Here is a 12,795-nt window from a genome sequence, read left to right on the forward strand (position 1 = left end):
TTGAGGTCAAAGCCTCAAAAAAACTACAAAATGGCAGCAAAGGAAAAGCACCCTGCAAGATCAGGAATGTGGGAAGGGCCAGCTCAAGAAGCCCCCAGCGTGGCGCCACCATGCAACTTGCCCTGGCTACAGCTCGCCCAAAGGCGCACTGCGATGCACATTTTTCAGGGAACTCTAAAGACCTGGGAGTCTTCATGTGGGAGAGGAATCAGAGCAGTTATCTCTCTCTGTGTCTCTCCCTGAACCATAGAAGGCTGCCCAAGCTCAGGGTGCCCAGCTCTCTCTTCCTCTCTACCACATAGCTTAGGCAGAGAGCAGGGACCAAATGAATGGGCTGATTCATTTCCCAGTGGCTTAGCGGTAATGAATCCACCTGCAAAGGAGGAAATACGGGTTCGAGCCTCAGGTCAGGAAGATCCCCTGGAGAAGGAAATGGCAACTCATTCCATTCTTGTCTGAGAAATCCCATGGACAGAGGAGCCTGGTGGGCTACAGTCCACAGGGTCACAAGCAAGCAGGGACCAACTGAGAGAGAAGCAAGCAGCAAAGGAAGACCGGAGGGGTGTGGCAGATGAGGAGGCAGGAGGCAGGACTTTGGAGACAGCACCCACCAGCTCCGTCCTCCCCAGAGCCCGTCACAGTGGGACAGTCCATTGTTGGGTAGGACACAGCTATCCACTCCCCTTGTGTGTGAGGAGCCAGCAGCCTCTAATCCCAGGGCCCCACAGTTGGGGAGCGGGGTGGGAGCCTGCTGCATCAGGATTGGCCCCACCCTACGCCCACAGCCCAGGTCCCCAGTAATGCGATAATTGGGTGGGATTTTCACTGAGAGAGAGGGGAAGTCCAGAAGAGGACGAGCTAACTCCCCAACCTGCCTCATTCCAAAACTCTTCCCTCCTTCCCTCTGCGGGTGAGGGGGCACGGTGACTCAGAGGAGGGGTAGAAGGACCAGGCATGTGTAGACTCAACTGGATCCCACTGGCAGTGCCCGGAAAAGGCAACACTCCCTGAAAGAGAATGGCTCTTGCTCCATATCTGCAGGACCCCACAAGCACCCGCTACAGATGGGAAAACCAAGGTGGATGGGCCAGCATGTCATGGGGTATGGCCTGCCTCTAGTTCTCCAGCCCGTACTAAACCTGTAGGGTCACTAATTCACTCTCTGCCCTGAGAAGCAGCCACATGCCAGCCAGGGGCCTCTTGGTGGAGCCACACACTCTGCAGATCACATGGTAAGGCAAGGCTCAGGGCTCTGGAGAGGCAGATGGTCCACACGAAGAGACAATACAGAAGAGCCTGGAGTTGGGATTTTTATTTACAGTTCTCCTCTCAATTGCAAAGCAGTAGCATGGATTCCTGCCCCCCCTTTATTCACAGTCATTGAGACTGACTGAGTCTCCTGCTAATACACAAAGTGGGGGAGGGAAGGGAAACTGGGAAGACCTCTTGGCTTGGATCTTCCTCTCCCCAAATAACTCTGGCTCCCATCTCCCTGGGCTACAGATGAATATGCAAACAGAGCTTTGCAGTGGGCTAGGAGCTAGAGAACTGGCTAGCCACTCTTTGTGACCTTGGATAAGTCACTTACCCTCTCTGGTCTTCCCTTTCCCCATCAGCAAAAATCATAAGGCTTACCCGAGTTGTCAGAAATCACTTCTGGCTGAAGAAGCCAGCAGCCCTGGGCAGACTCCGCAGTCAGTGGTCCCAGAGCCTGGGCAGCAATTGGCTACACTGTCACTGGGGCCCAGAAGCGCCAGGACTGCTGTTCCCTTCCCTAGTGGTGTGTGGAGAGAACGTGTAGACCTCAACACCTGGACCCTAAACAGAGTTGGGCTGTTTCCCAATAGTGACCTTTAGAAACGTGGCTGCACCCTAGATGCTCACCCAGCAGCTGTCCCCAGGCAGGCCTCGCCTTGTCCTGGCCGCTCGCCATTGGCCCAGCTCCCAGCAAGGCGCAGCTCGAGGAGCCCAGCCTCGTCCGAACGGGCCACCAGTAAGGGGATGGACGAAATGCAGCCGCAGCCCAAGCACCTGAGGGCAAGGGGCAGAGCGCGCGACGACACAGGAGCGGGATCGGCAGCGGGACAGCGCGTCCCACAGTGAGCGCAGGCAGCGCGGGGCTCCAAACCTCAGGAACCGTCCATGAGCCCCGAGGGGGCGCGGCCCGGGAGCTCGGAGGGGATACCTACGGACTCTGTAACCTCTGTCCGGCCGCGCCTGGCCAGCTGCCAGTCCGGCACAACGCAACCCTTGCAGCCGGCGCACCCGCGCACCCCCGCACACCCCTGGCACCCCCGCGCTCCCCGCGGCCACGGGAGGGGCGGGCGCCGCAGCCGCCTCCAAGCTAGCTCCCAGGGCCCCGCCCGCCCCCTGCCTGCCCCGCCCCGGCCCCGGCCCCGGCGGGCGCCCCCCGCGGCGCTGCCCCGCCCCCGCCGTCCCGCGCTGCCCCGGGCCCCGGCCCGCCGCCCGGCTGCCGGCCCACCTGGCTCAGCGCCGCCCTCGGAGCCCGCGCACCCGCGCTCACCCGCGCACCCCGCGCACCCCGCGGCCGCAGGAGGGCCCAGCGCCGCCGCCCGCGAGCTCCCAGGGCCCGGCCCGCTCCGGCGCCCGCGCTCTCGGGGCGGACTCCTGGCCCTCCGAGATCTCCCGCCCGGCGATGGCCCCGCTCGGATATTTCATATTCCTCTACGGCCTGAAGCAAGCGCTGGGCAACTACCCGATCTGGTGGTGAGTGAGCCTTCTTCACGTTCTCCCCGGCCTGTGTGCGTCCCCCAGTCACCGTCCCCTCGGGCAGGGCCCCGCGGTGGCCCGGAGCCCGCGCTCTGCCCTGCCCTCCTGTTCCGCGGGTGGTTTGTTTTCCTTGGCGGCCACTTTCGACCTGTTCGGGCCGGGGCTGGGACGCGGGTGGCGGAGTTTCCGGGGACATTGATCTCTCGGGCATAGAGGAGCTCCCGGCGTCGGACGGGGCGAGCAGTGAGCTGCGAGAGGCAGAAACTGGATCCACACGAGTGGCACGAACGCTTGGGCAGCCCGAGGTCAAGAGAAGCCAGGAGTACAAGCTGGGAGAGGGAGATCTGCCTGAGACTTTCCTTAAGGACATGTCTTACACACCACACACGCGCACACACACCTTAAAGCAAAGTCAGTGAGACAAGACCGAACAGCTCGAAGCAGCGTAGTTACGTAAAGACTGCGGGGACCCGGCCGGGAGTGGCGGGCGCACCGGGGCCAGCACCTGGCCCTGCTGCGTCTTCCTGCTGCAGTCCCGAACGAGATGTAAGAAGGGGCTTCGGGAGAGGTAAAGAGGGAGAAAGCATCGAGTTTGAGGGCTCCTTAGTGAGAGGCTCCGCAAACCCACATCCGAGACGTCTTCCACGCCCAGACAAGACACATTCTCGTGAAACCCTCCTAAACCTGGTGATGGAAGGGCAGATGAACCAAGAGAAGGTCCTGAGGGTCTACAGCACAAATCCTGAGGGGAGGAGGGAAGCTACTTCGGTAGAGTCCCCACAGGCAAGGGTCACTCCAGCTCCCCAGGGGCGAGGGCAGGGGCTCTCTGAGATGCCCAAGATTTGACGAACACAGCTGGGGGAAATACGGGAGCCGAGGGGCCTGAACGCGCCGCTGGAGGAGACCCAGATCAGAGACAAGCCTTCACATACACATGCGCGCGCACGCACGCACGCACACACACACACACACACACACCAGGAACTCTCTCCGACGGCTTGCCTGGAATTATAATAATTATGCCGAGGGGAAGTTGGGGCGGGGGGAGACTGAGTGAGCCGAAGTACATCTAATCCGATAATAATTTTTCTCTTCGAGATTGTTCAGGAGCGGGGGCGCCCTAGGTGTGGGGCGCGGGTCCAGGCGCAGCCTGGCGGGACGGGGCGGGGCTCTAGAAGGAGGCACCGGCGGGTACGAGGGCTTGGGAGAGGTGGCGGGGCGGCGGGGACGTGTTGCGGAGACCCCGGCGCGTCCCGCACCCGCGCGGCACCTGCAGCTCCTGGCTGCGGCGGGCGTGCCTACGAACGCGGGGACACTGACTCCCGGGGAACCAGAGAAGCGCGTCGGAGAGAGCCCTCGGCCGCCTGCTGCCGCGGGGGCCTCTAATTAGAACCCGCCGCCGCTGCATTCCTGGGCGCTAGAAGAAGCGCCTTCGCCCCCGCGCTTCTTCCAGAAAGAAGGGCCCTGTCACCAGCCTCTGGCCACCCAACGCCGTTGAATGTTTGTCCTCTCGGCCCTGGGCGTCCCTGCCCTTGCTCCCCTCAACACACCTATGCCACCCCTTCCGCCTGGGCCAGATGTGTTCCATCTGAAAGATCCTGGGGCGTGCTCGGTGCTTCCGGCATTCTCCAGGTGAGTGGGGAGGGGCGTCCTGTCCCCACCCCCTCCCTTTCAATGGCCCACCCAATCAAGAGTCTAGAGGAACTCTAACCCCAAAGGGAAGAGGGTGCCATGGAACCGCCCCCCGCCCCACTTTGCTCTCCATAGGATTCTCGCACTCAGTGGTTCTCTTGTTTCTTGAGAAGCGTCTTTGGGGGCCACAACCTCAAGGCTCATTGAGGACCAGCACTTTTCTCTCTTCCTTCCCTCTGCCCCCAGGCCATCTGGACACAGCACGGATGTGGTCTCTCCACGGTGCACATGAGCATAATGAAAAGGAGGGCTCACAAAGAAAGAAATGGCGTTTAACAGCAGCAGGAAGGCACTCTATCTTCATATCCAACCTAATGGAGTTTCCCACAGGTGGCTCCTTCTTTTTTCTTGCTCACCCCCTCTCCTGCTTCCCCACCCCTCAGTGAGGCATTGGAGTTGGGGGGGGGACCCTCTCTTTATAACTTCTCACCTTCACACTCAGCCTCCCTAGTTGGTATTCCGTTTCACCTTCCCTCCCCAAAATTAAGTCACCGCTCTCATCACTTCTCCCCACCCCACCCCCAACTCCTTGCATATGAAAGTGAAAGTGACAGGGACTTCCTCACCTGGAGAAACAAGGAAACAGCCCAAATTGGGAGTAATTAGGCTTTGAAGTTGGTGTAGTCTTGGTGGGAGGGTGGAAGGGGAGGAGGAGGTGGCGCTGCATCCCGTGGGGATTTAAAGAGCCAACCGCCTCCCCAGGACCATCTTGGAAGTGTCCTTCACCCTAGATGTTCAAGGTCCAAAGGTCCCAGCAGAGGCACAGACAGACAGCCCTAAGACCAGAATGTTGAAAGTTGCAGAGACCTCCAAGAACGTGTGTTCTGGTCTCCTCGTGTGACAGAGGGGTCCAGAGAAGGGACCTGGGAGGTGACAGAACACAGGCCTGGGCACCTGATCCCAGAGGCCAGCCACCAGCATCCCACGGGGCCATGTACTGCAGACCTACCAGGAGGCGCTAGCTCCCTCCCCCTCACTCCCCTGATCCAGACTGAATTCTTGTTTAATTAGAATTGATCAGAAAGATCTATGTGAATACAGAACAGGCATCATGGTCAAGGGGAACACACAGAAGCCTTGAAGAACTATACTCAGTACACAGCTGATGATGTGCTACAGGCATCTGCCGCCCACTTCACATGTCTGGGCTGATGGCATCTTGTGATCCCCTCCCCTCCCCTGGGGCTGACCCTGGAGTCAGCCTGTTTTCTCCCCTGCCCTGTTCCCGCAAAGCCAGGCCCCTTCATCTCCTGCCCCAGAATGCAACGCCCCATCGCACCACCTTCTGCCTCTGTTCTCACCTCCCTTCCACCCTCCCCTCTAACCCTCCTGGAGCTCCAGCAGCAGTGTCTTTACCTGCACAGACAGCCTGGCCCTCCTTGTCCTGTCGGTTCCCCTTTCCTGCCACCCAGCACCCCACCAGTCTCTGCTGTACCTAGAGCTCCCCAGCACTGAGTGGTACCTGGAGTGGATGTCACCCCAGCTGACCCCAGAAATTCCCCGTGAGGCCGCGTCCAGTCTTCTCCCACCCCTGAGCCAGCTCAGCAGCCTGAGACAGACTCCCAATGCAGTGTTCTCGCTTCTCCCCACTCTCACTGCTTCTCCTCCCTCCCTAGCCCACCACACCTCACACTTGTTTGTATGCAGACACCCTGCTCTGAGCATGTATCCAGACCCTAAGGAATGCCAGCTTGGCCATCACCCCTCCACACACTCTAGAACTTTCTCTCTGCACAACCTTCCCTGGCGTTGGCTCTACTGGTTCTTCACACACAGGGGTCTTCTCGGTCCCAGGTGGAACACAGGCTTCCCCCCGTGGACCCTGATGCTGTGGGGCACAAGTGCGTGTGGAATTCAGGGAGAAAGAAAGAGAGCTCTAAAGGCGCAATGTGGGACCCGCAGACTCAAAGGGTGTGTGGGGGAGAGTGAGGAGGAGCGGGGGAAGGGAGAGATGAGCAGTCACACAGAGGAGGTTGCTTGTGTCAGACGACAAGGGACCTGGGAGGGCTGAGCAAGGCTCGGAGGCTTCTCACCCGGGAAGGGCCCAAGCAAGCCAGACTCCCTGAGCTGCCGTCCTCTGTGACCCCGCCCCACTGCGGCCCCTCCCCAGGGCAGCCCTGTCCCTCCTCCTGATTCTTCCTTCTCACCTTATCCTGTTTGTCTGTCCCTCTCGCCGTGTATGTGCGCGTGCCCTCTCTACCTCTCTGTCTGTCTGTCTGTCTCTCTCTGTCTCCTTGTGTGTCTGTCTGTCCTCATCTCTCTCTCTCTGTCTGTCTATATTTGTCCCTCTGAATCTCCGTGTTTGTCTCTGTTTCTCTCTTTTCCGGTCTCTGTGTCTGTCCCTCTCTCTCTCCCTGCAGCCCTGAGACTGGTGATGATACCAGCTAGCCTATGAAACTAGAGAAATCCAGATGCCAGTTTGACACCCTTGGTGTTGTAGGATCTCAGGCTACTGGGAACAATGTTCCTCCACAGAACCACCAGTGGGCATCCTTTTATTGAAGAGCAATGTTAGAAATGACCATAGGTAAAATATGTATGACCAGAAATCTTGTTTTATATCACCAAGTTGAGTATGCATCATCTTGATCCCTTGAAAGCCCACCATGGTACTCACTCCTTCCAGAATGCAAAAGCATCAACCACCTCTCACATCCAACTTGATATGACTTGGCCACCTACACACTCGGGACTCTGTCTGGGACTCAGATGGGGCAGCTTCTCCCACGCTAGCTAACCCTGCATTTCACTGGGCTTCTTGTCATCTTTTTAAATGATTCTGTTTTATTTGCACAAATCTCCTAGAATTCTTTGTGACAGCGAAGAGGGTGAGTAAATACAATCAAGGAGGAATACAGTCTGGAGAGGCTATAAAATCACACTTTTCACGGTGGGTCTCACTTACAAATATCCAGCCTGGAAGGACGGAAGTTGCCCTGTTCTAGAGGGGTTCTGCCACCATCATGCAGGCCAGGACAGGAAAGGCAGGGTTTGGGTATACCTCCTGTCCCTGAAAGTATCAGTTATATTCAAACCGTAGTCCACAGACCAGAGCCCATCCATGCATAGTTGTTCATGAAGAAATACGAACAGAAGTTGAAAATAGGTGTTCAGGAAGAATTATGGCAGTTTTAAAAATGTGTTATGTATTATTTTAGCAGACTTTTAATGTAATTTATAATAATGGATTAGGAATTAAAAAAACCCCAAACCCAAGTTCTGTAGCTAGTTTGAGAAGCTGAAGCCCCCACAACAGGCAGCCTCTGCCATGCCCAGGTCAAGGATCATTCCCCTTGAGGCTCCATCACCTAACACTTGTCATTTGCATTTTTGAGCCAAGTCTTAGAGTTTGTATTTACCCCTTTCAAGTGCAATCGAAGGACTGGAGCCTCCTGATGTTGAGAAGTGTTGGGGGAACACCCCACTGCAGTTTGGTGTGTGAGAAGCTGCTGGGTAAGGAGGACCGGATTTCTGTGTGGCTCCAGCAAACCCTGGGAGCAGAGGCTATAGGTAGCCAGAAGGCAGATTTTGGTTCAGTATAGGAAAGGCTTCCTGGATCTGAGAGTGATGGTAGTGAGCTGCCCATCCACGAAGGGGCAGAAGAAGAGGCTGAGGAAGAAACAGCCTGCCTTGGTTGGGGGGTGGGGGCGGGGGCTTCCCACAGACACTATAGCAGCTGAGAATCCAAGGTTTACAAGACCTAGCTCCTCCCTCTCCCCCTCCCAGCTCAGCCCTGCAGTCCTCCTGGTAAGTTCCCTAAACTCCGCTAGGCACAGCTGGGATAGTTCACAGTTACACAGGGATCAATGAGCCCACCCTGGCATGCCTTTGCCCCCCACACCCCGACAGCGTGCCCGCCCCTCCTAGTGCCCTGCATCCCACCTCACTTCCTCCAGCCTTGCTCAGCTCATCCCAGATCTGACCATGACTCCTCGCCAGACTGGGCTGGATGCTTAGGGTAACATGAAGAAGTGGAGAATAAGGCTCTGACTCCGGCCAGGCTGCCTGATCCCTGTGAAACCTGTCCGCCCACCCCCAACCCTGCTTTGTGGCATTGTCATAAGAACGGCACCTATATCACCAGGCTGTGAGATGCTACGGGGTATGTGTTATCCTTCCCCACAACCTTGGCCCTTCACCCTGCATAGCTGTTAGATAAGACTTTGTTGAACAAGTGAATGAAGGAATAAATGGGTGGAATATTTCCTATGAAAAACAGAAACTGTATTGGGTCTGTGCTTGGGGACATGAAAACATAAGTTGACTGTTTTTACAACCCCCTCAACTGGACCCCTGGCTCTGGGGCTGGGTCCCCGCCATGTACCAGGCCAGCTCTGCCTCGGTCTTCCTCCCAGTCTCTCCAGGTGACACCCTGGAGGTGTCTCACACTTTGGTGCTTCCACATTCCTTCCCCGACAAAACGTGCTGCTGCCGCCCAGGGAAGCGGGCAAATGCATGGCCGCGGGCACGGGAGCCTCTGCCCGCCTGCTGGGACTTGCGCAAAGTATGTGTCAGTAATCCCGGCTCGGCCCGGTGGGGCAGGAGAGGGTGCTGGGAGGGCTACAGGCAGGGCCACAGCAGCCCAGGAGCTGGGAAGAAGTGGCCCCCGACACCAGGGATCCAGGTCCCGGGACGCCCCTCCTCATGGGCCCTCCCATTGCCGAAAGTGCTCCAGCTGCTAGGGAGGGGTCTTCCAGGTGAGAGAGAGAGCAAGGAGGCATGTGGGTCCCTCTGGGAGATGTCATAGTGGGTAGGGAGAGAAGGCAAAACCTGGAACGCCTTGGGACAAATGAGCACCCTTGGGGGAGTCTGGGTCCTATGAGCCTCCTGAACAGCTCCATCCAGAAAAGACAGAGCCTACCCATCAAGCTGGGTAGCCATCAACCCACAAGGCAACCAGCCCATACTCAAGGCCTCCAGGCTGAGGATAGGGACCTGGTCCAGTCATGGAGAGGCCCTGACCTTAGAAGACAGCAGTTTAAAATGGGACAGTCGCTCTGGAATCCTCATGCGTTACGAGGAAGGTCCATGGGACCAACCACGGTCCTCCTCCGCAGAGGCCCTACAGGCAGAGTGGGCAACGGGGGTCCCCAGATGAGGAATGAGCAGAGATCTGTGCCCTCGAAGGACAAGAGAAAGTGTGGCCATGCTCTCTGGGGGTGGCCCTTTGTGGCCCACATGTGGGAGGCTGGGCAGGTGGAGTGGCAAGCTTCAACCAGGTACAGAGAGGGCGGCTGAGGAGCGCTGAGAGTCCAGTGCACTTCCTGGAGAGGTGACCCTGGGTGACGTGTGGATAGAATGTGCCCCACCCACCCCCCAAGGGGCGGATGAACCTGCCAAGCCTATGACTCACTTCCCCTCCAGGAGTCTCTGATAGAATGTGCCCCACCACCTTCTTGGACAGATGGAGAAACTGAGGCCCAGGAAAGAAGGGCAAGAACAGTTCATTCAGTGAATAACAAGAGGTGGTGATCACATCCTTTCCCCTAGACCCAGCCAAGCCCTCCTCCCCACAGAGCCCTTCTCTCTTTGAGAACTGCTGTGAGGCCTCAGCTCTCAGCACACAGCCATGGCAAGGGCGGAGCTGTGCCCACAGTGCACAGGTACCCTGTGTTTGCTGATCTTGCAAAAAGAAATCAAACCAGAACTCTAGAGACCTGAGAGCCTGTGACTCCATTCTGAGTTGTCACAAGCATTTAGGCGCTCTGGTTGAGGGTCCACCCCAAAGGACCCAAGCAGGGACAGTGGGCAGAGGGGCTCTTCTCCAGGCCCTGCCCTTGCCCTCAGCCTCTGTCCATGAGACGTGGCTTCTGTCCTCGGGTCTCACCACACATTTACAGTAAACTCTGCTTGAGTGAAGGCCATCAGCCCAGGGGAGCAAAGCTGGCGCAGACGGGGTCCTGAGTGGCCTCCTTCCCCTACATGCCACAGCCAGTGCCTCTCCTGTGTCTTGAGTAAGACCGTCTGGCAAGGCGCCTGGCCTTTCAACAGTGCAACTGTGCAGTCCTCAACAGGAGCGAACAGGGGCAGAGGGAGAAAAACCACTGGTGCTTTTCAGCGACAGGCGTGGCTCACGTGGCCCCAGCCGTAGGCTAGAGCTGGAGTCTAGGGGCCACTTTGCAAACTGCACAAGTGTGTGCTCTGGGTTGAAAATGATGCCCTCACTCGCAAACAAATTATTACTAAAAATTAACCAAATAACAGCATTCACAAAACCCTGGAAAACAAACAAGCTGTTCATCTGACCAACTTAATACAGGCATTTCCTCACTTTAGGTTCTTCTCATTTCGCTTACACATTTTTCATGGTCATAATAACAGTGTGCAGAGAAGACTGTGTTCTGTTTTTTAAGGCTTACCATCTTCCACTAAACGTTTTGTGATTGTGGGACCTTCTCAGCAGTGGTGCTAGCAGCTGCGTGGGCTTGTGGTGTGGGTGCGCTGTGATCTCCTTGCCTGGCCATTGCCCCTTTCTGCTGTATGGATGGCCCTGCAAGGACCATCTCCCCAGAGCTGGAACCTAGGGTAAAGGCTCAGGCCTCAGAGAGGGATCCTCCCCATATCTGCGGGGAAGAGACGCATTCAGTTTGGGACAGTCTGATTTTGAGGGGCCTCTGGGACAGCAGATGTGACATCCAGCTGGGCATTTAAGATTCCAGCTCCCAGCCAGGGGGCAGCTGACAGTGGGGATGCGGGCACTTCCTGGGTTGCCATGCTGCACTTCAGGGTTGGCAGTAAGAAGGGGAATGGAACAGATTCCTCACGGGTGAATCACGGCGGCCAGGTGCTGGGTGAAGGAAATGGGCGCAGCGAGGCTAGCGGGGCCCTCGTGCCCTGCTGCCTCCCAGGAGGAGGGCAGCGCACCCGCTCTTGCCTGGCTTTCCCTGGGGCCACAGAACACAGTTTTCGTCCATCAGGGCAGGGCCGTTGACACCTGAAGTCATCATTGGCTAGAATATCCTGCGCCAGCAATGGTCGTGAGGAGGAAGAGATCGCGCGAGTCAAGGTCAGGACCTCATAATGACCTAGATACATGGGCCACAGGGTAAATGAGGGGGAGACTGAAAAATTAACCTGAAGCCCCAGACACCCAGGTAAGAGCTCAAAGTGGGTTCTTGGGAGATTAATGAGACCTTGTCCATGCTTGTGACCCCTCCAGAGAGCCCCTCTCAGCAAGACCCTGAGTTTGCCTCCTCTGGGTTTGGAAAATTCTGAAAGAGATGGGAATACCAGACCACCTGACCTGCCTTTTGAGAAATCTATATGCAGGTCGGGAAGCAACAGTGAGAACTGGACATGGAACAACAGACTGGTTCCAAATAGGAAAAGGAGTACGTCAAGGCTCTATATTGTCACCCTGCTTATTTAACTTATATGCAGAATACATCATGAGAAATGCTGGGCTGGAGGAAGCACAAGCTGGAATCAAGATTGCCGGGAGAAATATCAATAACCTCAGATATGCAGATGACACCACCCTTATCGCAGAAAGTGAAGAACTAAAGAGCCTCTTGATGAAAGTGAAAGAAGAGAGTGAAAAAGTTGTCTTAAAGCTCAACATTCAGAAAACTAAGATCATGGCATCCAGTCCCATCACTTCATGGCAAATAGATGGGGAAACAGTGGAAACAGTGGCTGACTTTATTTTTCTGGGCTCCAAGATCACTGCAGATGGTGACTGCAGCCATGAGATAAAAAGATGCTTACTCCTTGGAAGAAAAGTTATGACCAACTTAGACAGGATATTCAAAAGCAGAGACATTACTTTGCCAACAAAGTTCCGTCTAGTCAATGCTATGGTTTTTCCAGTAGTCATGTATGGATGTGAGAGCTGGACTATAAAGAAAGCTGAACACCGAAGAATTGATGCTTTTGGACTGTGGTGTTGGAGAAGACTCTTGAGAGTCCCTTGGACTGCAAGGAGATCCAACCAGTCCATCCAAAAGGAAATCAGTCCTGAATATTCATTGGAAGGACTGATGCTGAAGCTGAAACTCCAATATTTTGGCCACCTGATGTGAAGAGCTGACTCATTGGAAAAGACCCCGATGCTGGGAAAGATTGAAGGCAGGAACAGAAGGGGACAACAGAGGATGAGATGGTTGGATGGCATCACCAACTCAATGGACATGAATTTGAGTAAACTCCGGGAGTTGGTGATGAACAGGGAGGCCTTGTGTGCTGCAGTCCATGGGCTTCCAAAGAGCCGGACACGACTGAGTGACTGAACCGGACTGAACTGGGTTTGGAAACGGGCGGTCAGTGCCCTGCCTCAACGTCATCCTTCCCACCACAGCACTTCAGGAATGTTCACCATCGTTACTTCCTCCTTCTGTCACCACCTGGCTTTTTTTAGGATCCTCACCACCCCTG

General features: G+C 56.2%; 1 protein-coding gene across 2 annotated transcripts in view; it reads left to right on the forward strand.

The window, feature by feature from the left end:
- Positions 1-2,519: 2,519 nt before the first annotated feature.
- WNT3A (Wnt family member 3A) overlaps positions 2,520-12,795 on the forward strand; it is a 73,425-nt gene continuing 63,149 nt past the window's right edge. The window contains exon 1 of one of the 2 annotated variants that reach the window (XM_025292139.3): positions 2,520-2,727. In XM_025292139.3, the coding sequence (XP_025147924.1) occupies positions 2,657-2,727 (71 nt within the window). In that variant the 5' untranslated portion in view covers positions 2,520-2,656. 2 annotated transcript variants of the gene reach the window in all.

This window comes from Bubalus bubalis, chromosome 9 (genome assembly GCF_019923935.1).
Source record: "Bubalus bubalis isolate 160015118507 breed Murrah chromosome 9, NDDB_SH_1, whole genome shotgun sequence".
Classification (NCBI taxonomy): Eukaryota; Metazoa; Chordata; class Mammalia; order Artiodactyla; family Bovidae; genus Bubalus; species Bubalus bubalis.